This window comes from Camelus bactrianus, chromosome 7, assembly GCF_048773025.1.
Source record: "Camelus bactrianus isolate YW-2024 breed Bactrian camel chromosome 7, ASM4877302v1, whole genome shotgun sequence".
NCBI lineage: Eukaryota > Metazoa > Chordata > Mammalia > Artiodactyla > Camelidae > Camelus > Camelus bactrianus.
In genome coordinates this window covers 21,089,418-21,117,411 of record NC_133545.1, presented here as the reverse complement: position 1 = coordinate 21,117,411, position 27,994 = coordinate 21,089,418, and the positions used below count along the sequence as shown (strand labels likewise).

Genomic DNA, 27,994 nt, shown 5'->3' with positions numbered 1-27,994 from the left:
ACGTGGCCGTGGGACCAATGGCTGTCTGGGAAAGCTATGCGTCCGCTATAGGTTTGTTGATGATTGGTTCGGAGCTGCCGGCGAGGCGGATGGGGGCGGAGCGCGGAGCCGCTTCCGGTGGGGCGGTGCTCGTGCGCCGGAGCTGAGCCGGTGGGTGAGCGGCGGCCGCGGCACCCTGGGCTGTGGGCGCTACAAGGAAAGGTGAGTATTGCGGTGCACGGTCCCTCCGCCGCTGCCTCCTTTTTCACTTTCTTTTTGTCATTTGAGCCTAGTTCCTGGTGCGTCAGGGCCTCTTTGGCTTGGGGCCCCTGTATGCGCTAGCTCCGGGCTCCGGGGCCTGAGCCTGCTAACGACTGCCCGGCCTCCAGCGCGCAGCCTGGATCGGAGGCCGCCGCTCGCCTTCCGGCGCGCTCTGGAAAAGCGCCTGGGTCCCTGCGAACTCCGACTCCCGGCTTTCTGTCTTGTGTTGTACTGTTTTGTGCCTGGCTTGCCACGTCTTCTGTCCCTGGGCCCCGTCAGTCACCAAGACCCTCGTCCTAAAGGGTCATTCTTGTTTGCCTCCTGAAGGTTGGAGGGCAGTCAGATAGCGTTATTGTTACAGCTCCCGGCCACTTCCCACACACCGGACTGCTTGTGTCCACCAGCCCCGCCCCAAGGCCACATCCCAAGAGGACGGTGCATCGGCCAAGGAAGTCGTGTTCGCTGACTTTGAGGGTGTAGAAGCAACGGGGAAAGAAAGCCTGAAGACACTGATTTTTTTTTTAACTCTTGGTAATTTTAAAGAAAAGACAAATATTTCGAGTTTCCATGTTGGCTGCATGCTTCAGTCAGCGACAGAAAATAGTTTTAAAAGCTTCGTTAAGAAATTGCATTTTTACCCTGTTTTCTAGACCCAGACCCTACTTCTGATTTTTGGCATGCTGTGATCATAAGTAAATTTAATTCCCGACGGCTTCCCTGATTAAGAGTAGTGTGATTTGCCGTTCAGAAAGGTGCTTTTGCATCGAGGCAAAGCTCCGTAGGGCTCCTTCTAAAACTTTAGAGCCTTTCATCTGAATTCGTAAGTGTATAAAATCCCAGAAAAGTGTCTTTGAGAGTTGAATTGCATTCGCTTCCTGGTATGAACCATCAAGTCAACGTTAGTGAATCAGGAGTAAAATTTTTAATTTATTTTTGTAGCTGGGGGGTAAGAAACCATGGAATTTCTGATAAATTATTCTTTGCCATATAGTGGAAGTTGACACAAGACAAATGCGTATTTGTCCTCAATCAGTAGATTTAGTTTACCAGGTACCAAACCATAGTCATCACTGAAGAATTTACGTAATATAGTACAAGTGAGGGTCCAGAGATAACCTGTAAATTGTATTTGTGTGGAGAGAGGATGAATTTGCCTAGGCCTAATCTGAGATTTACAGTGATTCAGGGGTCTCCAGTATGAGTCTTTTGAGAATCACAGCTAGGAGAAACATGAGCTGATCAAGATAAATTGAGTATGCCTGAGTAGGTAGTACTCAGATACAGCTTTGAAATCAACTCCTAGTCATAACTCTTAATATAGTTATTTGCTTCCGTTTGTCCAGTGATGTGTCAAAAGGTACTTACTGATGACATTGTACATACGTTACACCAGTACTGGAGATCAGTACATTGATTTTAGCACGCATTTTCTGTGTGTGTGGCACACACACAGTTGTGCCAGGGGTGTTGGAAGCACAAGGGTGTATAGCTAGGGATAGCCATTGGAGATGCTTGCTAGGGCATGAGGTCCTAGATCCTCTCTCTCTAGGAACCCTTAAATATGGGTGTTGTTGATATTATAATTTATGTATTAGGGTTAAAACAGCCTAAATAACACTTTTCTTGTTGCTGGCTGATGGCCAGATTCAGTAAGGGGAATTGGGTTGGGAAGCACAGGTGGCAGGCAGGAAGTATGTTGCTGCCAAGTACTGTCCAACTAATCCAGTAAAGTGTATTTGTAGATTAAAAGTGCAAAACACTGTTTTAGGGACTATAGAGGAGTATTAATTTATATTAGCTGAGATCCCTGCGTCCCAAAAATGTCCATCTGTAGAGGCGCTAAGGAGACAATTTAAGGTAGCCTATAATCATTATCGTGGAGTGGAACAAACAAGTTTTATAAAAGCTTAGAGGAATGTGTACAGATCACTTCCATCCAGAGTGATCATAGTAGATAGATCTTTTTATTTAGGGTTTTTTAATTATTTATTTATATTTGGCACTAAAGGAAGATTGAGCTAAAGTAACTGCCAAATTCCTAAGAATTTTATGCATCTTACACGTGCACAGAAAATTACAACTAGAAATCAAAACTCTTGTCCCTACATTTTACATAGCATTCCTATGGCAATTAATTATGTATTGAAGTTTTCATCAGCGAAAAGGAAACTTTCATTTTCCCAGGATTTCTAGAACTTTTTTCTTTAGGAAAATTTTTTGCTTTGTAACAAGAAAAAATTTAAGTGTGTACTGGGGTTCTTTGGTTATAGAACTAATAAAACCTAAATAATAGTTTATCATTTCAAAGCTTTTCTTCTACAGACAAATTTTGCACTTTTATATACTCAACTGTCTTATAAATGCCCTCAGTCACACAAGTAATTTAATTAGAATGTATTAGTGAACTAATGTTCCATTTTTGTTCCATCGCTAGAGTAACATTGAATAAGTAGTTTGTCATTATGACTTACCAAATCTGAAGGGTGACATTATTACTTTAATGTGATAATCCATTAGTGGTACTATGCTAAGGTCTGAAAGTGAGAATGTCAGGTAGATAACCAGATAGCTTTAATTCCTAGATTTTGTAACCTGAGCCTTAGTATAGTTAAATTGCCATCTGGCTCTTGCCCTCAATCCCCAATTGAAGTAGACACTTAAGCAATGAGATTCTGCTTTTGCTGCACTATAGAAGAATGCCTTTTGTTTTTTAACCCCTCTGAATATCCAGCTCAGAGAACTGGAATTTTACCACCACACCCATTTTCTCCCGCTATTTACATTGAGCAATGGGTCTTTGGTCATCCGGAATGACTGTGGGGTCATTTAGTGTTAATGTTTTTAAGAAGTTAAATTTAATCCAGACATCTAAATTTCCCTGAAACAACTTACTTTTAAGTGTTCTGTGACCAATGGATTTTTATTTTAAAAAGTGACTAAGAAGTAAGAGAGATAGGGGAAGAATTTAGATCTTTCAAGGAAATTTTTGAATGAGTAAAATATACTGATTCTTAAGGCTTATCATTGTTATTGAAAGAAATTCAAATTTATGCTGTTAACTTTTCTCCTTATAAATTAAATGGAACAGTTCATGAAAATAACTTTGCAGGAGACCATTATTGGTGACATACTGCAGAAGTATGATAGTTACTTGATACCTTTTCTGTTCTAGCTCTTTAGTTTGTGTTTCTAATATGGTACAATCCAATAGAAATGTAATACAAGTCACATATGTAATTTTAAATTTACAAGTGAATATTTAAAACATGTAAAATTAATTTTAATAATTTATTTAATCCAATACATACAAAATACCATTCTTTTGATATAAATGTAAAATCTACACCACATCTTAATTCACACTAGCCACATTTCAAGTGCTTGGTAGCCACATGCAGCTAGTAGTTACTGTCCTGGACAGTGCAGGTCTAGTTTTCTGTTTGTTTGTTTAAGAAAAAATAATAAATCTTACCCTTAGTGAGGGAGGGACAGAATTTGAGGGAGAGAAACTTATAGGTCATTTGAGAAATGGGAGATGGAAAGATGAATTTTTCGTAACTGTTGATTTACCTCTAGATCTAAAAACTCAACCAAGTCCTTCATTTATGTAATGGATCATGTTTTCCTAATAATTCTGTTATCCATTGATGTGTAGCTCTCATGATGAAGAAAGAGACGGGTCTTTTAGCTTTCTATCATTTGATTTCAGTTTGGTTGAAAAAAGAAAGATGCTTCAGAAATAACTGCGCTAATGTGGTTCTTCAGACGCCCTGTATAAGAAGTTGTTTTATACTCTTCTTAAGTCTCACAGTATAGATCCTTTGTCTTGGGGAGATAGCCTTTGTTTCTACTTGGACAATATGTGGGCACAAAGAGCATTTTTAAAAATTTACTTACGTGCCGAGTTTTCATTGCCAGCTGCAGAGAGGTGAAGGTAGTAGAACCTTTGTCCAGCAGGTGGTCCTTGTTGACACTTCTAGGCAGTTTCATCAGTGGTAGATTAAAAGCCATATATCAGGGTGACAGTAGGTGGTGAGGAAGCAGAGATAGCAATTCCTAGAGACTGTGTGGGTGAAGGAGAGGGAGGAGCACACTTGAAGGAATATCGGGGTCTGAGAAAGACTGATTTTTGGGTTGTGATGACCTAAGAAGGATCGATTGGCAGAATGGAGGAATCTGTAGAGGGGCAGGATTAAAGGTTAATTGAAAAGGGAAAGGAAAGAGAGATGGATAAATGATAAAGCCAGATCACTTGGCTTTTACTCTGAAAATCTTCTTTTATCACTGTATCAAGATGTTATGCCTCAAACTTACATGTAGTTTTCCCTCTAAAGCACAGTGAATCAATCTGTTACATTTCTGTATGTTACACAGTAACAAAACTATACTGTATCCTTCCAGGGCCCTGATAGCGTTAGTGGGCTAAAGCATTTATTTGTATTATAACATTTGGGGTTTGCAAAAGTTCTCAGCATATTATGCAAGAGTTGTTAGGGTATTTTATTCTGGGGATGTAATTAGTCGTTTATAAAATTTTTCTGGATGTGAAATCCCCTTGATAATAGGCATAAGGAAAATCCTCTGTTGTAGTGACTCTTGATTTTACTTGATTCTATTAGCCTCTAACATTATAGATATTATTTGGATATATCACAAAATAACAAAATATAACTGGTTCCTTATCTCTAAAGAGTTTTATTTATCTAAAGAATTACTGGTAGTTTTAAATGGAAATTTCGTTTTGCCCTAAAATAAAGACATACTCTGATGTTTAAGAGAGCCACTAAAACTAATTTTCTCTTTACTATTCCACTGACCTGATTGATGAGTTGAATTATTGAGGGGTAGGCTGGAGTGTTACTCTCCTAGGGCAATGTTGTTTTACTTTAAAAATAGGGTTTGTGTCTTAAAAATGAATATTTGTTTTTCTTTCAGTCTCCTTTTCTAGTCTGGAGAAATGGCTTGAAAATATTTGCTTTGCTACCTAATATTGAAAAGAATTTTTATAATATTGTTTAAAAAGTAGTATACACAAAAAGATAATACACAAGTGTGTGCTCATTTACCAAAAATAGACAACACAACAGAGTACAATATTAAAGTTCACTCCACTCCAGCCTCAACACCCCACCCCCATCTCTTCTTCCTTCAGCCTAGGGGTTATTACTGTTTATAGAGAGATGTTTATTCTTCCACACCATTTTTGTGCATATATGTTATATTTCATACAAATATAAACAACCTGGAGAGGTTGTTTGGTTTTGTTTTTTACATAAATGAGATCTTGACATTGTTTTACAACTTGCTTTTTTGTTGTTTTTGTTTACTTAACATATCTCAGTGCCTTCTCAGTTTCAGTGCAAATAGATCCACTCCATTCTTCTTAACCTCTGTGTAGTATTCCACAATGTAGATTTAATAAGGATTTACCACTTCTTTGGTTCAGTTTATTTCCCATTTTTTTTATCATTATAAACTATCATTGAACATTTGTATTGAAGCATCTTTGTATACAATTTTGGGCATTTTGATGGGATAGCATGAAGCAGAACATTGATAAACTTTCAGAAGCATAGGCAAATTCTAATATTGGTGAGCAGCTTAACCATCTTCTTTCCCTTTCTCCATGAATCTTACGGTGTTACTTTCACATTGTTTCCTCTGATGGATTTTCATCATTCTTAACAACTGTCCAGTGAGATTACCTGTTTTGTTTCAAGATGGGAACTTGGGGACTGATTGCCTCCCATATCTCCCTAGCTATCATTTCTGTTTGTTTTATTGGCTCTGTCCTGTTTAGAATACTTTCTACCCTCCATTGATGTATCCTTCTCTGCCATTTCTGGACCTCCCGTCCCGTCTTAGCTGTTTTCCCATCAATCACATACAGTGCCCTTGTATGCCCTTTACAGCCTGAAAGTTGTTCATGGGGGCATCATAAAGTTGTGCCTTTGTATAATCAGCTAAATTGTGTTAGGATTAAACATATTCCTCTATTTGCTTTCCTTTCATTTTTAAGGAATCTTTATATAACATGCTCACCATTAGCTGTGCTAAGCATTTTTAAGTTTATTAAATCCAAAGTGCTCTATAAATCCAAGCAAATACAATGTAACTTCTTTTAGTTACTCTTTGGGGGTTACAAGGAAATAGATACATTGGAATATGTCTAATTTATTGACATATTTGATTTCTTTATCCCTTGGAAAAAAATCACTCCCTTCATTCTAATTCCCAAAACTTTGAGGCAGTTTCTTCATATTAAGTATACTTTCAGATCACATTTCTCATATTTCAGATTTTTACTATGGCTGTTTGAGAGTTTGGTTAGAATAGTGGTTCTCAACCTGGCTGCCTTTTTAAAATATTTATGGTTAGGGGTGCAGTTCAGTGGCCATTTCTAAAAACTCCCTGGATGATTCTAGAGTACAGTCTGAATTGAGAATCACTGAGTTGGAAGCTATACTGAAAGGATATTCATATTTTTAAAAATATTTATATGTAAAATATTAGCCTTAGACTAGGTAGTTCCACTGGTGACATCCTGGGGAAGGTGAGGCCTGTGGATGGTTTAATCTGTAGATTAGGACAAGGTAATGCATTTAACTTTCATGTGATACAGTGTCCCTCTGTAACCTTGTGTTAGTTTCCTAGGGCTTCTGTAACAAATTACCATAAACTGGGTGACTTAAAAGGACAAAAATTTACTCTCTCACAGTTCTAGAGGCTAGAAATTAGAAATCAAAATGTCAGTAGGGCCATGGTCTCTCTGAAATCTCTAGGTGAGGGTTCTTCCTCGTTCCTAGTGGATACCAGCAGTCATTGACGTTTCTTGGTTTACAGATGATCTCCCCAGTCTGCTTCTTTCGTAACATGGCATTCTTTTCCTTGTGTGTCTGTGTCCCAATTTCCCTCCTTTTATAAGGACACCAGTCATTGGATTAGAGCCCATCTTACTTAGTTGCATCTGCAAAGATCCTATTTCCAAATCAAGTCGCATTCACGGGTACCAGGGATTACTACTTTAGCATGTCTTTTGGGAGGACACAGTTCAATCTACAACAAGCCTCATGCTCAGTAACCACCTACCCATCTAGTAAGGGAGCCATTAGTCATAAGGGGAAATAAGTGATAATGTGAAATTGCAAAGCTTATTCTTACCACAAGAGGAAAAGCGTTCAGAATCTGTGTTCTCCTGATAAAGGATTAGTTAAAATATGAAAGTCTGGAGAAATCTTTCCCCTTAATTTTTATTTTTTAAATTTTTTTATTGAAGTATAGTCAGTTACAATGTGTCAATTTCTAGTGTACAGCAAAATGTCCCAGTCATGCAAATATATTCATATATTCATTTTCACATTCTTTTTTATTGAAAGTTACTACAAGATATTGAATATAGTTCCCTGTGCTATACAAAAGAAATTTGTTTTTTCTTTATTTTTAATTTTTAATTTTACAGTTTTTTTCTCTAAAACCTTAACCTTTCTGGACAGTGCTGTAGGTTATCTGTCAAGAGTACTAAACGGTTGCTATCCTACAGCTTCTCTGCAATTTTTGTCACTATTTTTGATGAAGTGTTCCAGCTTTCTGCTTGTTCATTAGAATCACCTGTGACTGCAGAGATTCTGAAGGTATGAAGTAGGGCTGGGGAATCTATACTATGAACAGTGCTCCAGGTGGTCCTTATACCTGGGCAAGTTTGGGAAACACAAGTATACAGAATGATAAAGCAGTTGTTATCCATCACTGTACCATCTCAGTAGTTGATCTTTGAAGATGATTTGACATCGTGCCTGGAAATGGGCAATGACTTGGTGCTAGAGGCAGGGAAACTGCCCAAATATTTCATTGGTTCCTAATGTGATGACCATCAGAATCACCTGGGAACCATTTAAAACGATAAATGCTTGGATTCAAGTCAGAGATTCTGATTCAATAGGGGAAACATGTTTTAGAAGCTTCCCAGGTGATACTAATAACCAGCCAGGTTTGAAGACAAGACCACTGATGTACAAAAAGTAAATTTTATTTAGAGTCAGTAAGTCTGGATTTAAATTTTGGTCCTTTCACTTTTAAATCTTATGAACTTGGGCAGAGGAGTTAAAGTTCTACTTTGGTTTTTTAAAGGAATACTACTTACAAGGTGAATGTTTTTAAACTATAATTTCTTGTCAGTCTACAGTTAGTTGAAGGAAACTGGTGAAAATTTCTCACAGTAAAACTGGAAAGTCTGATAGTCTACCATACTTATTTTATGGTTTAAGTAATAATATTTAGGATAATATCAAATTGATAATTTTACTGGATATGAGCTTTTAATTTCTTGTTTAATTATTAAGCATACTGTTTCCTGAATGAACTTCCTTTCTTTTTTCTTTAAGATCTGATTATCATGGACCTGCGACACTTTCTTATGTGCCTGTCCCTGTGCACAGCCTTTGCCTTGAGCAAGCCCACGGAAAAGAAGGATCGTGTACACCATGAGCCTCAGCTCAGTGACAAGGTTCACAATGATGCCCAGAGTTTTGATTATGACCATGATGCGTTCTTGGGTGCTGAAGAAGCAAAGACCTTCGATCAGCTGACACCAGAAGAGAGCAAGGAAAGACTTGGGTAAGGTGTCAGCTCTCAGGGGTCTAGTTAGAGTAATGACATATCTTTATAAATCAGCTCATTCCTTTTTTTTTCTTCTGGCTCAGTTACCCAGTAAAGCTGTGTTGAACTACATCTTTTGAAAGCTAACTACAGATTTGCTACCACTAAAATTGAATTAATTGCTTGCTTTCCTACATTTCTTCATTAATAACAAAATGATTTTACCTCATTCTACAAAGCAAAGTCATTTATACATAAAAGTGCCAAATACTATGGGACTCAGCTTAAACTGCATCATCTTGATCCCAAAGGAGCATTACATGGGGTTCTTCTCAACTCTCTTGCTTTTAATTTTTTTTTTTATTCTTATTTCATCTTTTTTGGGAGGGATATTTATTTTTATTTATTTAATTTATATTATTTATTATTATTTTTAATGGAGGTACTGGGGATTGAACCCAGCACCTTGTGCATCCTAGGCATGCACTCTACCACTGAGCCTCCCCTTGTTGCTTTGAATTTTTGAAAACTGTCTGTGACCTATTCATTATTATTGCCCTTGCCAAGTCTTTGAGTGGATAATAAACTGCAAATTAGACCCTGGGCTGATTAATTTCTGTTGAGTTTATGATTTCTGAGAATGTCTTTCACCTGCTTTGGTTTCATTCTCAGATATTTGCTTAATTAAAAACAAAAACAAATCAACCTTGCCTTTGTAATAAGCAGTGGTCTTAACGTCGACTATTTCAGTAACAGCTGGGCCATGGTCAGGCTCTTTGGCTCTCTCGGCATGCATCTTTTTACCTAAAGAGTTGATTTGGTAGAATTTCCAGTTGATTGTTTCTAACTGAGGATCTGAGAATGTCTTTTTTAGCTCTTTCAAAGCTTTGCTTTTTAAAGAAATCCAGGTTAATTTAGTAAAAGAAATTCTCCTTTGAGCGCCATTGGTGTAACTTTCTGAACTACATTCAAGAGATTTGTCTGAAAAGTTGTACCACACAGGAATTTCCAAAAGTATTTTGCCCATGGATAGTGCTATGATGGAAGACATTATAGGGTTTGCTTTGGGTGGTACTTCAGAGTAAATTTATTCCTTCATTGGGTTATTTGCTAATCAAAGCAATATTTTGTCCTTAAATACTGACAAAAATAATCAAAGGATTTTGCTATGTAAAATGAGAAACTATCCCAAAACATTTGAAAGTAGATAGAGAAAACAAATATATTGAAGAGTTAGTCTTCTAATGTTAGGTTGCTTTTCCAACTTTGAGGGACTGTGTTCACTTTTAATTTTAATCTTATAACTGTGCTAACATTCCAGGCTAAAGGTAGGGGTGCATGAGGGTGTTCTCAGTCTTCATGTCTCGCCTATTCATAACGTGCATGTCCAGCCTGCATTTTGGTTTACACATGTCTCTTTGCAGAATTACTCTTAAATAATGAAGGGCCCTTAGGTTTGCTGTCAGTCAGGGTGTTCTTGCTCTGTGCAGGTGCTGGAATAGCTCTGCTAACAGTCTTCAGTAGAGAGAAAATGTTCCTTTTTGTCATCAATAAACATCAGAAGTTCAACACATGAGCAGGCTCCATATTTGATTAGAATAAGATGGTTAAAATCATGTTTTTCATGGACTGTATGAATGAACCAAATACTATTTGCTTCTCCCAAATTTGGGGGATAATGGTAAATATCCACAGTTTATAAGGTGATATAATGTTGAAAGCAAGAATTCCAGGTGAACATTTTTTTTCTTTTAACTTATTCATTATGGCATTTCTAAACGTTGTTTGGTAGGTGACTACACCAGAAGCTGGGAATAGCAGATTCCCACTCTTTTCCACTGATCTAGGAGGCCAGTAATTGTTAGGAGATAGATTAAGACAATTGTTTACAGCTCTAGTTGCAGGAATTCACTACTATTTTTAGATCTTTAGTAATAACAGCTAAAAGACTACAGGAAGCATTTAAAAACCATTTTAATATCCAGTTTTTAGTTCCTTTTTTCTTATGAAGAGTGTTGACAAGTAGAACATTTTTTCTTACGTGTATATGCTCAACCCATCCCCAAGAAGTCTAAATATACTTAATTTTCACTTATGTGTCCTTCAAATGATGATTTATTTATTTTGAGATGGCAGTCCTTAATATAAAGAAGTTCTCACCCTTGATCTATTTGCAATAGAAATGAACTAGAACAGTTCGTCATCCTTTTTGGGTCATAGGCCCAGCCCCTTTGGCAGTCTAATGAAAGCTAACGGAAAGTGCATATACAGGAATATATGTAAAATTTTGCATGCTGAAAATTTCTGGAATATTTTGAACCCTCCTGGAGCCCATTTATTGTCCCACGTTCTTAAAAAAAATCAAAGGGTTTACTTTTTGCCTTTTGAAATGTAGAAGTATATGTTACCTCTTAGAAATAACATTAGGTCCACTAAGGGCATTGTATCTGTCCTGGAGTAAATGCTTATTTAGTGGCATCATGACTGCGTCTGTAGGATTCTCCAGTGTCACAGAAATACAACACCCGTAGCTTCATAAATTTATACAGGCTTTTAAAGATCGGAGTTTAGAGCTTCATGCCTAAAATAGGACATGTCCACTTCCTTTGTATTTTCACAACTGCCTGAGGCTGAATGGCCAGCAAGATAAGGATGGCTTTTTTATTTTTAAATGGGTGTGTGTGTGTGTGTTTGGTTGTTGTTTTTAAAATATGTAACAGACCATATGTGGCCCACAAAGTCAAAAATATTTCTTATCTGTCCTTTTTCAGAAGAAAATTTGCTAACCTCTGAATTAAACTTTTTGGGATATTTCTGCTGGAATAAATAGAATGGCATTCAGCCAGCTTCTTTTGGAAAAGCCCATCTTGAACAGTCATATGCCTTTTTTTTTTTTTTTTTTTTTTTTAATCTGAGTGATCCTTCTCATTAGGGTATTTATAATAGTTTAAAATCTTCTTTTGGGGATGAGAGAGGTTCTGATACCTTGCCCTTTTTTTCTTAATGGTACAGTGGCACTCTTGGTAACCAATGCTTTTTGGACACAAGCTGGATCCCAAAAGAGATAATGTAGGAGTTTTTGGACTGTTAAAACTCAATTTATTAATATTATTAAAATTCAACACGGTTGAAGTTGTAAAAAATTTTTTGTCCCATGTCTATGTAGATAGAATATTTAAGAAGTGACTTTTTACTTCTTTACCTTTTAACATTTTAGACCAAAAGCTATAAGATTACACATTCTCTGAAGGAAAATGCTTGTTAATTATAGGATATAGGATAGTCATGGCTAACACCATATCAATATCAAGATGAAATTTTCAGTGTTGCTCATATTCTGTGATTCTAATCACTTTCCAATGTTTTATTCATGAGATGAACACAAACTGGGAAACGACATTATTTGCTACCAAATGACAGTCTTTTTCAGTCCTACAAATATAGGGCATAGGAGTTGGCCAACATTTCAATTCCATTGGAAGTTTTGATTCAAAATTCTTGTAACTTCATAGGCTATCTGAGCTTCTATTAAGTAGGTGATTGCATCTTTAAACAGGAGTTTTCATCTCATACACAAATTTTGAAATCTTTAAACAAATCCTTGAATGTCTGTCATTATGATGACAGATCTAGAATAAAGGAACTCATGAAGGGCGAAGTATATTGACTCATTAGCTTTGTAGTTTTGCTTTATCATCTGCACCCTAACCCTCTCAGCTTATTAACATTCTCATTATCAGGTGTATACATTCTTACCACATTACTTCTTCAGAGCTCTCTGTTTTTGTGGTTATATGTAAAAATCTAGTTCAACATAGTATATAATAAACTGCTAGCCATTTTTTAAAAAATAAACATGCTTCTGTCTTTGTATACCTGTTTTGGGGTTTTAAAAAAATAATAATCCTGGCATTAGGTATAAATGATCCCAAAACTATTTTTGATATATTTTTAACTAAAATGTTTTGTTTTTTTGTTTTTTTTTTAAACGCAGCTGAATTTTTTAAAGTCTGGTTTAAATTTTTGAATTTTAAGTCAGTGGTTGTGATTACTTACCCAGATATTCAGATTCTTCTGAAAGCAATAAAACTATATATATATATGAAGATTTGCATGTTGTTTGATACTAAGAGTAGAGAACCCAGGTAGGAATGGATATTCACTCCTAAATTCTGACCATCGGCTGAAACCTACCACTAAAGGGATAGTCCAAGTACACCACCCATGGACTGTGCTTGCCCTTTCCGGATGGCTTGTTACAGACCAGTAACAGGCACTTAAGAGAAAATTTTTAGTTGCCTGTCTGGCAGTTTTGTTTTGGAGACAATTTTTATTTCCATGCTTTAGCCCTGAGCAACACCTGTGGCCACAGCACACAGCTGGCTAAGTCCAGAGCCTTGTGTCCTTTTAACCTCTTGCTGGATTTCTCTGCATTTTCTACAGAAAGATTGTAAGTAAAATAGATGGCGACAAGGACGGGTTTGTGACTGTGGATGAGCTCAAAGACTGGATTAAATTTGCCCAAAAGCGCTGGATTTACGAGGATGTAGAGCGACAGTGGAAGGGGCATGACCTCAATGAGGACGGCCTCGTTTCCTGGGAGGAGTATAAAAATGCCACCTACGGCTACGTTTTAGGTAGGTCCCTACTATCTGGGGGAAAAAGTCTGTGGAGCTGGCACCTTGAAACGTAACTGTTTTGTCTTGTAGAATGATTGTAGATAAAATAGACGCGGATAAAGATGGGTTTGTGACGGAGGGGGAGCTGAAATCCTGGATTAAGCACGCCCAGAAGAAATACATATATGACAATGTTGAAAACCAATGGCAGGAGTTTGATTTGAATCAAGACGGCTTAATCTCCTGGGATGAGTACAGAAACGTGACTTATGGCACTTACCTGGGTAAGGGGCAAGATGTCAGCCTGGCAGAGACCATGGTCTTGAGTCAAAGAAACAAATGGGTCACGCAGTGAAGGGAAAAAAGGAATTATGCTTATCTTAGTTTGATGCTGAGCTGATTTTCCTTCACTTTATTCATTTTAAATTTGTATATTGTGTATTTTTTGAAATTTGTTGAATTTTGGTTTTCTGAGATCTGGCATCTTTTACATCTATAGCATTTCAGATATGTTTCCCTGTTTTTTCCTTCTGTCATCCCTCAGATCATTTTTTGAGTAGATCTTGTTTTTAAAAGGCTGCATTGTTCCAACAATGAAAAGCAAGAGGCTTTGAGGTGTCTCTTGACATGGTCACATTAAATTGTTGGAACTGAAATTCATACCAAATTAGATTCCTTTGTAACTGGTAAGAATAGGAGGGAAATTCTGTCTTTCCTTAATGAAATAAAGATCAAGTATAATAGCTTTCCTTGATGGAATTTAACTATTTTACTATGTCTGCTTACTGAGGTTTAGAATTGACTATTTCCCATTTGTTTTCTCTGGCACATGAATTTATCAGCCTGCTTTGCAAATGCTTCAAGGCAAATAAATGTGACTTTGATTGCTTTCTTGGTAGCTTGATTTGGTAGCTTGTATGCTTGGCCATCTGTTAATAATTGTCTTTTACTATTACACTTGCCTACTGTTGAATGCTAGGTGGCAATCTTACTGAGTTGATGACTTAGGGTGTTTTTGTTCGTCAGATTCCTTTATTGTATATGGTTACAACTTGAGGCAAGAATGTACAAATGTTTCTTCTTGCATTTTTATTCTGGAAATTAGGTAAATTTCTGTGTTAAAACAGGCATTCTCTATCACTGCGTTACTCCATCACTCCATTACTAACAGGCAGTAAGGGTATAATGGTCTTTCCCCCACTGGATAGCCAGCTGTCCGTGTTAATTACAGGACTGCATGCATTTCTGGTGAACAGACTTTTATTTCTGTAGTGGGCTTGTTCTCATTCCTAAGACTGAAGTGGCAGTCTCTCTCCATGCTTGACACTTAGCCAAGAACCAAACATATCCTTCACTCAATTAAGAACATGTGTATTAAAAAGTCAGTACAGATGGAGAGGCGTTCGTGCTTTTTGCTCTCTTACTGAGACACAACACCGTCCTGATTTATTTGGAATTAATTATAAATAGAAAGCAAAGGGTAAGCTATTGGTGATCTCAACAGGATGGTATGTTAATAAATCTCAGCTCAGACCTAGGCACTCACTTGTTGTCTGGAATGAATCTTAAACTCTTTGTATGATTATGTGTATAAAAAATCTGTTGAGAGCTTTGTTGCCTCATAGAGCAAATGATTCAATGTAATGGGTATTTCTACTGACTGAGACTGCATAAGCTGAAGCACTGGCTGGAGAAGCAATGTCTTTATAAGGCATCTTTCCCTGAAGGCCTGTGGGTGGACAGTGCTCGGGGTAGTGAGGTGCCTTACAAAAGTGATGTGTAGTTTTTTGTGAGAATGTGTTCTTGATTCAATTTTGAGTTCAGGTATAAATCATCTTAGCTTATAAATAATGTATCTGCTTTCCACAAAAAAAATTAACCCTTTCTCTGCCACAAGTGAAATAAGAGATACTAAGATCCACCCTGCCTATACCAACACTAGATCAAGTGCTTACCTGTAGCTGCGTGTAGGCTGACTAGCCTAGTAAACTGGTGCTTAGGATAGATAACGACACTCCGAGTAGTGATGATAGACATCTGAGTTTAGTCGTTAAAAGTTTTTACATCTTCCTTTCTCATCCTTACATATGTGTATGTTATCAGGCTACGTGATTTTAGTCACCATGTTTTGCCTAAGGAGGAGAGAAGGGCTCTTAGCTAAGAATCCAGCCTTAATATGTAAGTTGTCTTCTGTTATCTTTCTTATTTATGTTACATAGTTGGTACTGAAGCCTTATTTGTTTAGAAGAAATGACTTAGTATCTGAGAAAGGTGGTATTTTCCTTAAATTCTCTATCTCCAACCTATTAATGGCTTTGAGTATATAATATAGGGTCCCTAAAGCCCCATGATTCAGTAAGTTGTCGTACTGAATTTTGACACTCATCAAAGAATGAAGCTTCAAGCTGCTCAGCTCTCAAAATAGAGCAGTAGTTTATTGTTGGGTTTTTTTTAAAACTGTGCTTGAAGTATGGAAAGATTGAACTACGGTATCAAAAGTCAACAGTGTAATGTTATTGTTAAGAGGCCCTGTGGGTCTTTTTTATGAAACTAGTGCTGTATCTTTTTTTATTTGATCAGTATATTACAGGAACAATCATTTCTTACCTTTAATGTGATGTCTTTTACTTTTCAAAATATCTTCACATGTTATCTTATTTGGTCCACACAGCAACTCAGCTTGAAAAGTTTTGTTTTGTTTTCCCTTTTCTGCCATTAACTCCACATTTTTTCAATTTAAATGTCATTTTTCTAGTCTCTTATATAGAGACTAAATAAATACTGCTTGTGTAGTTCAACATCCTAACAGATGGATAGGCCCAAGTTCAATTTGGTTGTAGTCTAATATTTATTTTTTGTAACAGCTTTATTGAACTATAATTGACAGTACAATACACTGCACATATTTTAAATGCACAGTTGATGAGTTTTGACATATGTGTATACTCAATGAACCTATTACTATAATTCAGATAAATGAACATTTCCATCACCCCAAAAAGTTTCCTTGTGTTTCTTTATAATCCTCACCTTCCCCATCCCCTGTCCCTAGGCAACCACTGATCTGTTTTCTGTAACTTTAGACTTAATTGCATTTTCTAGAATTTTACAAAAATGAAAGGAGGGTAGTGAACAGTACTTGTAACTCATGGTATATTTCTGAGTTGGCTGAAAAAACTAAAGTGTGACTTTCAAAGGATGCTTGAATCCAAATGGCCTATATAATAAGACAGAAGGCCTTTGATATCTGGCTTCTTAATGAGAGCCTAAAGTTTAATAAACATAGCAATAGCTAACATTTATTAAAAGTCAACTCTATGCCAGGCACTGTTCTAGACACTTAACTTCAATTTATTTGCTTATTTAATCTCATAACAGTCCTGTGAAGCCAGCACTGTTATCATCTCCATTTTACAGATGAGTAAATTGAAGCACAGATAAATTACTTGCCCAAAGTCCCATGGCTAAGAAGTGGTAGAGTTAGGATTCAAACCCAGGCAGTTAGGATTCAAACCCAGGCACTTCTGCTCAGATACAACTAGAAGACTCAAGCCCTCTAGTAGCCCTAATGCCAGTAACAGTGAAGCATTACGTAATGGGTTACATAGTCCAGGAGCCAGGATTCCATGTTCAATGTCAAGCATTTATATTTGACTCAAGCCTGACTGAGGTCTTTAATTACCAAAACTGAATGTCTTTATACTGCTGCAGTTTCACCTGTATGATCAAAATTAATTCTTCAGTACTTGGTTTATCTTTCTTGTAAATTGATTCCCCATACATTTTCATGTTTTCTGAAGTTTTTTAAGATTTGATCTAAATTTTTGTTTTCTAGATGATCCAGACCCTGATGATGGATTTAACTATAAACAGATGATGGTTAGAGATGAGCGGAGGTTTAAAATGGCAGACAAGGATGGAGACCTCATTGCCACAAAGGAGGAATTCACAGCTTTCCTGCACCCTGAGGAGTATGAATACATGAAGGATATAGTAGTACAGGTGGATGAGAGCAAGAATTCTCATTGGAAACTTTCTCTTTTTGTTGCTTTTGCTCTTTCCTCTTTAGCTTTTCCTCTATTGAGAAGAGTGACTTGCTATACAAGTGCTGGCCAGATTGAGTCCAAGCTTGTCACCCTGTTTTTCTGTGATCTTGATGGTGCTTTCTGTTTAGAATGACAATACTTACCATCAGTTAATGTATTTTGCCATTTCATTGGTCGCTGCATATTGTAAGCATGAGGGAAAATCCTATTTTTTAAAATACCAGACACTGAGTAATAACAGTGATACTAAAGAATTCTCACAGAAGGCAGTTAACTGATAAAACATAAACTGTGGCTGTAGACGTATTCACTGGTCATATCTCCTGTTAGTATAACTTGAGTATGACAAAGGCTACCAGATCATCATGGGCTTGATGGGGTAGTTCATTATTAAGCAATGCCAGTGTTCCTTCAGGAAGTCTAATAGTTATTTTAAGTTGAAGCTTACAAAAATGATATTTTATCATTCTTTCAGCTAGAAAAACAGCAATTTCTTATTGTTTAACCATACCCACACACATATACATATACACGTATATGTGTGTATGTTTTAATGAATGAGAAATAATTGCCTAAACTTAAGTAATCCAGATACTAACTCTTAAGTATTCTCTTCTGTCTAGGAAACAATGGAGGATATAGATAAGAATGCTGATGGTTTGATTGATCTAGAAGAGTATATTGGTAAGTCTGTTTCTAGTGTTTTTCTTAGAACAATCTGAGACTATATGTTCACCAGTAGAAACAAATTATCCCCATGGGCCAACTCTTAGCACATGGTTAAGTCAGACCAGCATGAGGAACAGTGGGTCATGATAAAGTATCTGTAGCAGCACTGGCCAATCAAAATGTAAATGTGAGTCACATATGTAATTTTAACTTTTCTAATAGCCACATCAAAAAGAATAAAAAGAAACAGATGAAATTTATTTTAATAGTGTGTTTTATTTAACTTAATATTCCAAAATACTATAATTTCAACACGTTATCAGTATACATTGTTGAAGGTTTTTTTTTCCCATACAGATCTTCAAAAGTATATTTTATACTATAACACATCTTAATTTAGAACAGCCACATTTCACGTCCTCAATAGCCACATGTAGTTAGTGGTTCCTATAGTGGACAGCACTGATAGAGTACATCCCAGATGCCCCGTGGAATTGACAGTAAAGAGTTGCAGGGATTCCTCTACAGTTTTAAACTCTTGTGAGCATATGCTTTATTTACTTCCAGAGGCAGAAGCAGCTGGAATTGGCTTATAGCACATGCTTTGTTTCATGTTATGGTTGAGGACCAGCACTCTTATTTTAGCAGTCACTTAAATGTTCTCTAGCAAGGCAGATGTGAGGCTCACTAGGACTTAGTGCCTGATCTTTTGGAAAGGGGTGGAAGTGAATGTATTGGGGATGGGAGGGAAGCAGGAGAAGAAAACCGGAGCTTGAGTGAGTGTGTGTGTGTCTGAAATTCACCATTTACCCCTAACTGTATCTAACAGAAGAACAGGTATTTAATGTATTTTGCTCATGATGTATTTTGCTGCAGTGTGCATGTGTTTTCCCCCCACTTCATGTTTTCTAAACTCACACTAAAAGGATTCATCAAATCATCTTGTTCAGATGTCTCAGGATTGTATTTCTTTTGTTTACCCTGTGCTCTTCGGTTCTATAGTATTTCTATAATTATGTAACAATAGTGTTGCATATGTATGTATAGAAAGTTTTGATCAGTTTTTTAAGAAATGTATCCTGTTTGCAAAGGCACAACAAAGTTGCATCTTACAGACTATAAGCAATAAAGCTAACAATAAGCCTTATTTAACACAAACCATATTCACATTCTCTGCTCATTTGATCTTGAGAAAAGTCTAGCATATCCAGTAGTTTCCGGAACTTTATTTTAACTTAAAAGGTTCTGTTATGTTTCATTTATAAATTTCAGACTGATATAATAGAGTTTTGGAAAACTAGGAAATGCTTTGTTAATGTGTGTATTCCTGTGTAAAACATGGCTTCTCCTGTGTACGTTTTTATTTCTTACTTTGTTTTATTTTTATTTTTTAATTGAAGTATAGTCAGTTACAGTGTGACGATCTCTGGTGTACAGCACAATGTCCTTTAAAAATTAAAGTAATGAACATTTAAAGAAAAAGAGTTGCAGGGAACCTTGACTGATGTTAGGAAACTAGGGAATAAAATAAAAGAGACAGTTAGGTGAATAAGCAATCCAGAGTTGCTGATTCCTTTTATAGTCTTTCCTTTTCCCTGTATTCTGTTTGTATTTTCTGTCCAGGTTCTCTCACTAGTTTCCTTTTTTTTTTAAATTGCTCCTTTCTGCCATTTTTCCTTTTAGTTGTCTGTTTATTTGAGATGCTACACCTAATTTCTCCCAAGGCTGATTTCTCCCAAGTAAAGCTATTTTTATTATCCTCAAAATAATTTTAAGATTTTTTTTCCCGTTGCTTTAAAAGCTCCCTCTCTTACCAAATATTTGAGCAAATTATTTCATAATTAATGTGATGAAAATTAACATAAGTAAAGGAGAAGAGTTGCAAGATACTACAAATGTCTCTGTTAGAAATGTTCCATTTTGGAATGAAAAATACTAGATAATTTTATATTTCACATTCTTATTTTTACTTATAGTAACTTAATTTTGGTGCATCACCGGTTTTGTGTTTCATAAGACTGTTTTTAGACCTCTGATCTTTACCTGAAATGTTTAAGTGTAAAAGGAAGACCTGAGCCTGACCTCTATCCCTGTATGTCACTTCAGTGTATTGAACAAGTCACTCCTTTACTTAGATTTTGTCTGCTATTTATTTTCTAGAGTTATTTCAGTTGAATTATTCCTTGATTACTCTTTTCTTCTAAGATGCAATGATGTACTTTGAGTTTTAGAGAAAGAGGGGTAAGCAATGGAAGATAGAATTTTTTTCCAAAATGATTTTTTTTTAGTGGATTTCATCAGCACAGTGGAAATAAATGCCTGGGTGCATTTACTGAGCTCATTTCAAAATTGACTTTTTCTATTTTTAAATATTTTATCTTTTAATTCTTGTTTTTTTGCCGTATTGTCACCATTGCTAAAACTGTGAGGAACTCAGTTGAACTTCCTGAGGGGAGGAATTATGTTTTATAACTGTTAAGTACCATTATTTATCAAGCATTGAGGCCAAATAAGGAGACATTTCTGTCTCCCTCTCCATCATACAGATCCAAGGGAGGAATGGTATCTTAAAGCTACTAAAACTATCAACTGTGTGTGTGTTGACATCTGGGGTGCTGGGCTTCGTAAAGCTGAAAGTCTCCCAAATGGTATTTTCCAGTTTCTAGGGGTGTGCTAGTTTCTACCCTGTTGAGAGAGAGCAAAAAGGAACAAATGGTCTTTGTCTCTTTTACATTTAACATTAATATGTCTCCAGAATTATACTGTTGAACCCTTTAAGTGTATTAGAGAGCATTGCAAGCATACACACAATTAAATAGAATAGTGTAATAAATCCCCTTGTACTTGCGCCCATCCCCAACAGCCATCAACTCATGGCCAGTCCTTTCAAATCCACGTCCACTTCTTACCTACTTTATTATTTTGAAGTAAATCGCAATCATCATCTCATTTCCTCTGTAAGCATTTGGTTTTTAATCTCTTAAGGTACATACGTAGCTCTAAATTTTTTTAATATAATCTCAAAAAATAATTCCTTAATATAATATAGATCGAATTTTTTTAAATGGAGAATTAAATAGTATTGTTCTTTACTCTTCAGCTTTAAGATGCACTTATATTATGTTGTATATTGTAGTTTCTATTAAAAGTATGTCTTTTAAAACTTTTATTCCTTTTCTAATTCAGAACTTCCCAATCTACATACTGTGAAAGCTCTCCGGGACAGGACAGCTAGGCAAGGTGCTGGTCCTCTGGATCCTACAAATACTGTGTCTTCTGAATGGGCTGTAGCATGGGGGAAAAAGTTGGCAAGTCCTGCTCTGAAAACTGCTAATTTGTGTTTAAAACAGAAGGAGTAGTTCTACTCTTAATTCTCAAGTTCAGGAAAATGAAAGTTTGATGTCCTTTATTCAGGGGAAATCAATCCAGGGACTGGGGGAGTAAAGTACCTCACAAGCAGTAGAGCACTTTTCCTGAGGGATTTTGGGCAAGGTCTTATAGAGCATTAGATGAGCAACTCAAATGCAGGGCATGATTGGCTAGGAGGTCAGGGATTTCCTTCATAAGGATAGCAGTTCTTCTTTTCTAGAGTAAAGTCAGCTGACTAAAGCTGAGCTGGAGGATTGTGATCTGTGTGTGTATGTTCAGTTCCTTTGGCAGTGAGGTGTTTTCTCTAAGTGCAGGCTGATTTAGGTTTACATTTGTGGCACCGGCCAGGACACAGGGGCAGCCTGCATTTCGTGGGTCCCAACATACAAATTACCTTTATCACAAATACATAACTATTGTAGTCTTATATTAGGTGTGTTCCCATACCTTACATAAAATGCATGTAAACTTATTTCAGTATAGTATTATTTAGGAGTCTTTAGGAGTCTTCAGACTTTCACTTGCAAAATTCCTAAAAGAATTTTGACAAACAGTATTACCTTACACATTTTAACGCTGACATCTAAAATATTTAAATACATTTGCAGCAACGTGGATGCTCCTGGAGAATGTCATTCTAAGTGAAGTAAGCCAGAAAGAGAAAGAAAAATACCGTATGAGATCACTCATATGTGGAATCTTAAAAAAAACAAACAAACAAAGCATAAATACAAAACAGAAATAGACTCACAGACATAGAATATAAACTTGTGATTGCCAAGGGGGCTGGGGGTGGGAAGAGATAGACTGGGATTTCAAAATTGTAGAATAGATAAACAAGATTATACTGTATAGCACAGGGAAATATATAAAAGATCTTATGGTAGCTCACAGAGAAAAAAATGTGACAATGAATATATATATGTTCATGTATAACTGAAAAATTGTGCTCTACACTGGAATTGGACACAACATTGTAAAATGATTATAAATCAATAAAAAAGTTTAAAAATTTTTTAAATAGAAGTTTACATAGTTGTAAAGAGTAATCTCTGTTAGTTGTAAACATTGACTTTTAAATAAATCTAATAAAATTTAAATACCATAGCAATTTCTTACCTGCCATTTATTCATACAGGTGATTTGAAAAAACAGACTTTAAAAGATAATTACGAAATTCAGATTTGGACAGGATGTTAGTATCAAAACGTTGATTTTATAAAATGTGATAATGGCATTATGGTTCTATAAGAAAATGCCCGTCATTTTAAGAGATATATTCTAGAATATATACAGTAATTGGCTGGTACACATTTTGACTTACAACACCCCTCAAGTTTTCTTGAGGTTTTAAAACAGCACCTTTCTAAAACCAGTGGTCAGGTTAATTAGCTGCCTTGCAGTGAAATGGAATGTAGGAAACAGCCGTCTTATGAAAGCTAGTCTTTACCTTTCTTGATGCTAGTCATCTCCCTCTGTTTCTGCATTTTTTAAAGGATTCTCTTTGCTCTCATATCACTCAAGACCAACAACTAGAAATATTCTTGTTGCAAAATCAATAATTATTAAGCCTCAGGAACATACCTTGCTTCTTAAGGTCTCTCTTACCTAAAGTACCCTTTTAACTGCTATTAGGTTCCAAACAGATGAATGAGGAAGAAGGGTCAGGCCAGATTTGCCTGGGCGGTCTTTGGGAAAAGACAAACCCATTTTTGTATGTATGTCCGTTCACACAGGTGACATGTACAGCCATGATGGAAATGCTGATGAGCCAGAATGGGTAAAGACAGAGAGAGAACAATTTGTTGAGTTTCGAGATAAGAACCATGATGGGAAGATGGATAAGGAAGAGACCAAAGACTGGATCCTCCCCTCAGACTATGATCATGCAGAGGCAGAAGCCAGGCACCTAGTCTATGAATCAGACCAAAATAAGGTAAGTCTGGCCAGAGCCAAACAACCTACAGCGATCAAAGTCTTTTTCTAGGAGATTGCCTAAAAAATTTCTGTTGAGGTACATAGAGCATTTAAGGTCTTAATTAGTCTTAATCTGTTGTGGATCTAAAGTTGGAGATTGAACACTTAAAGGACAGCACTAGCTTGCTGATCTCATTTTAGAAATCCCTTTGCCCAGTGTCCACAGCATTGGATGGATTTAGGCCTCAGAAAAGAGCCTCTGGACATAGCCTGTGCCTAGCATGCATCGTCTGCTATCTCTGGAACCCCAAGAAATTTTCTTTGCTTTTTTGTTGTTGTTATGTCCTTTGTTCTTTATCTATTACAGGCTCATTTTGCTACTCAAAGCTGATTATTTTCTTCTTAAATCAAATATGCTTTTTAAAATTAAGTCCTTTGTAATGGGTTCTCTGAAGCCTGTTAAAATTACCCTTGATCAGTTATCTGAGGCATTCGGTTCATTAAGAATGGTGTTATCACTGAGCCCTGTCACTTTTTTCAGAGATTTGAATGCTGTCCATTTTATTTAGGTTAATCTTTGGTTTTCATGCAGTTTCTTATCATTGAGCCTTTTTAAGGGTCAATCTGTTTTGAGTTCTTGCTCAGTCACTTCAGTAGCCAGATGCTGTGTCCTGGGGTAATGTGAGAAAGGGAAACGCAGGTAGTCATCCCTTGGGAATCTGGCCTAGATAATCCTTGAAATAAGTGTCTGAGCCTTTGTTTCGGATTGTGTCTGGAATCTGATTGGTGGCTAGGGCATAGTGGGGGTGAGGACTGTGCTTGATATTAGCAGATATCATTGTCCTCTTAGACAATGACTTGAGTCACTTTGAAGTATTTTACCAGGCTCTCCTTGACTCTTATTTACCCATATCTAGGGGAGGACCCATATTTTGCTCGAAAGGGAGTTTTCTCCTCAGGAAACAAACCCGTATCCCTAGCATTGAGTTACTGAACTATATCATTGCCATCCTTCCACTTTTAAATTTCTTGATAAGAAAAATGTATTAATTGCTATTTTCTTTCCTCTTTGTGTGTGTGGCAGGAGGGTGGGGCAGAGGGCAGTGAGGATTGAGTTCACATTTGATTTAGTGGGAATTTGAATCTTAAATCTTCACTAACCCCTACTATACTATAGCAGTGTTTCTAAATTTGAAATACATTTTGCCTCAATTCAATATTCTCTCTAATTTCAGGATGGCAAGCTTACCAAGGAGGAGATTGTTGATAAGTATGATTTATTTGTGGGCAGCCAGGCCACAGATTTTGGTGAGGCCTTAGTACGGCATGATGAGTTCTGAGCTACAGACAGAGGAACCCACGTTTCTTTGAAAGTAATTTATTTTTACAGCTTCTGGTTTCACATGAAATTGTTTGCGCTACTGAGACTGTTATTACAAACTTTTTAAGACATGAAAAGCTGTAACAAAAATGATCCCGTCCCCATTCCTCCTCCTCTCTGAGGGACCGGAGGGAAACCGTGCTTCTGAGGAACAACTCTAATTAGTACACTTGTGTTTGTAGATTTACACTTTGTATTATGTATAACATGTGTGTTTATTTTTGTATTTGTTCTCTGGTTGGGAGTATGATATGAAGGATCAAGATCCTCAACTCACACTTTGTAGGCAAACATTAGCCCTTCACTCTTTCTCAACCCTTATCATATGATTTTTATAATTCTGACTTAATTTTTAAGCCTGAGATCAATAAGAAATGTTCAGAAGAAAGAAAAGGGAAGAATTGTTCCCCACGATATATATTTAGAGAGAGAACACTTGAACTTGTCGTTTGAAAAGTATATTTCATAAGTAGTATGGGCCACATACTCCGTTCAGTTGCTCAAGGTCCAGCAGCTGATCCTGGCGGTACCTGGGCAAGGACAGAGCCCTGTGCTGTAAGAAAGCTTGACTCAATTTGATTTCATTCTTTCTTTTTTATTTTTCCCCCTTTCCTGCAGGACTAGCTGTTTGCTAATTTTGTCAAGCACAGCTGTGGTGGGAAGAGTGGGGCCAGTGTCTTGAAAATCAATCAAGTAGTGAGCATGATCTCTTTACAGAGCTATACATAGAAACAGCTGGAAAACTAAAGGAAAAATACAAGTGTTGTCAGGGCACACACTTTTTTTCTGGGTGAGCATCTGTTGGAGTGCTCAAGACTGTCTTGCCTATTCAATCACTGTAAGTGCCCCATTCAGCTCCTATTTCCCCAGGTGTTCCAAGGAATTGATCTTGCTTTCACTACAGTTAAAATGTACTCCTTTCCAATCATGTCATTGAAAGTGCCTTTAACTAGAGAAATGATCACTGGATGAGGATTCTCTTAAGAAACCCTAAGATAAAATAAAGAGAAGATTATTTGGACCACCTTAAATGAAAGCTTAGAACCTCCCGGTGTAGTGGGGATTTTTTTTCTTCCCTTTCTCTTTTGAACGGTGGTTAAATAGCAGTATTAGTTAGAGGCTTGGTTGCAGTGTTCTTATCTTGTGGGCTGGTTTTCAAAAACCACATGCTGCTGAATTTACCAGGGATCCTCATACCTCAGAATGCTAACCACTTACTACCAGGCCTGTTTCTGTGTCAGCTAGAGAGCTTGAGCTAAGACTCAAAGATGAAAGGGCTCTTTGGTTTGAGGACCATTGCTCACCCTCCTGCCTTTGACCCATCACTCCCTATGTCCCCATCTCTCCTCCCCACTGCCAAAAAAAAGTTTATCATGGATCAACAGATTGCCAGTCCTTATCAAAGAGAGGGACATAGAACGAGCTGAAGAAACCATCTTCTGTACCCAACTCACTTTACCTGTATTTTACGTAACGGGAAACTGACTTTTTTGGTCCCTTTCATACAGATGGACCTCTTTTGAGAAGAATTGTTATATTCTAAATTTTTAGCCCTCAGGTTACTAAGATAAATATATATATATATATATCTAACCTTTATTATTTCATATATCTTTCTGGATAATTCATTCAGGTGGTGCTGGGTGATTATTATAATCTGAACCTAGGTGTATCCTTTGGTCTTCCAGAATCATGTTGAGGTGGGCTGCTTGGCCTGGTAAAAAGCCAGATATCGTGTAACTTCACCCCAGCCTTTGCATCGAGCTCTTGAGAGTGGATACACTCTTTTAACCCTGATACAAGGGAATAGAAATTCTCTGCCTTCCAGATTTCCCACTTTATTGTTAAGAAGACCAGAGTGGGGAGGGTATAGCTTAGTGGTAGGGCATGTGCTTAGCATGCACAAGGTCCTGGGTTCAATCCCCAATACTTCCACTAACAAAAAAATGAAAACACAGGAGACCAGAGATAATTAATAATGCCACCAACCCTGGCTTGGAGAGGGCACATCATGAATTGTGTGGCAAGAGAGCCTCGCAGCTCACTAGGTACAGAGAACCCAGGCCTTATTTTAAAGTCATGCACTTAGAAAGCAAACCTTCATCTGCTAAGACAGCAACTTCTGGATGCTGGGTGCTCATCAGTAAGCATTGTACTCTTATCTCTAATGATCCCCCTGGACAATTTTTTTTTTTTTTTGGTTAAAATCAAGCCTGAGGCTGGTGAACAGTAGCTACACACCCACACTGTGTGTTCTGTGAATGCTAGCTCTCTTGAATTTGAATACTGGTTATTTTTTATAGAGTGTAAACCCAGTTTTATATTCTATAATGCAAACAGGTACCTTATCTGTTTCTAAATAAAACTGTTTACATTCATTGTGGAGTATGTATGTCCTTTATTTTCTTAAGAAATGGTACTCTTGCTTAGAATTATTGGTGCTATAAAGTGTCACAGAAAAAGAGCTCTCGCAGGTTTACCATACCCCGTCCCCAACCCAGAGAAATTACTACTTTCTCCCAAATTGGTTACTCTTTTCTTCTATTCCTGAAATCTTCTAGCATCCTTCTCATTACAGCTATAACCCTTCTCTGCTTCCCTTAGGCCATATAAGTGGAGAGGAGCCCAGCTGCTCATTACATGATTGTCTGATGCCAAACACAAGCCATTTCTGAATGTACACACATTTATCTTGATTTTTATTTCAGAAAGGCTCTTCATGGGGTGGCTGGGGGAGTATAAAGTAAAACAGTTTTTTGCACGTTTTTGTATAGTTTATAAATGGTATTAAGATGTGCAAATTCATTTTGAGTACATAACAGGGATTAAGCTATTAACTTTAGTAAATACACGGCTTAAGACAGATGTATAGGTTTAGTCAAATAGGAGGTTGGTGGAAAGGAAGCACCTGGAATAATTCATGCTGGCTCGGGGGTTTATGGCCATGGCTGTCCCTGCCAAAGCTATAGCAACTGCTGGCAGAGCATAAGAAAGTTCTTTCAAACACATAATTGGGACCTACTAAAAGGCTTATTTTATTTTTTTAATGTCTCCCATTTCTGAGGTGTTTTCAAAAGTTTATTGTAATTTGTATCATCTCTGAACAGATTCTTCAGTAGGAAAAAAATGTTAATAAGGAAAATAACTGTCCATACAAT

The 27,994-nt window shown here is 36.9% G+C and overlaps 1 protein-coding gene across 2 annotated transcripts; it reads left to right on the top strand.

The window, feature by feature from the left end:
* Positions 1 to 63: 63 nt before the first annotated feature.
* On the top strand, positions 64 to 27,214 carry CALU (calumenin). 2 transcript variants are annotated; one of them, XM_045511094.2, is made up of 7 exons: positions 64 to 201; positions 8,622 to 8,853; positions 13,545 to 13,738; positions 17,290 to 17,456; positions 18,124 to 18,184; positions 23,275 to 23,474; positions 24,691 to 27,214. In XM_045511094.2, the coding sequence occupies exons 2-7, from the start codon at positions 8,633 to 8,635 to the stop codon at positions 24,793 to 24,795; spliced, it is 948 nt and encodes a 315-aa protein (XP_045367050.2). In that variant the 5' UTR covers positions 64 to 201; positions 8,622 to 8,632; the 3' UTR covers positions 24,796 to 27,214. The 2 variants fall into 2 exon arrangements, with proteins under 2 accessions (XP_045367050.2, XP_010945864.3); XM_010947562.3 differs by lacking the exon at positions 13,545 to 13,738 and adding an exon at positions 13,279 to 13,472 and having other exon boundaries at positions 65 to 201.
* Positions 27,215 to 27,994: the final 780 nt, after the last annotated feature.

Excerpts from the sequence above, each read along its gene's own strand:
- CALU (XM_045511094.2), top strand. The coding sequence starts at position 8,633 with ATGGACCTGCGACACTTTCTTATGTGCCTGTCCCTGTGCACAGCCTTT. Across the intron at positions 18,185-23,274 it reads TGATCTAGAAGAGTATATTG|GTGACATGTACAGCCATGAT; the intron begins GTAAGTCTGTTT and ends CCGTTCACACAG. Across the intron at positions 23,475-24,690 it reads ATGAATCAGACCAAAATAAG|GATGGCAAGCTTACCAAGGA; the intron begins GTAAGTCTGGCC and ends CTCTAATTTCAG.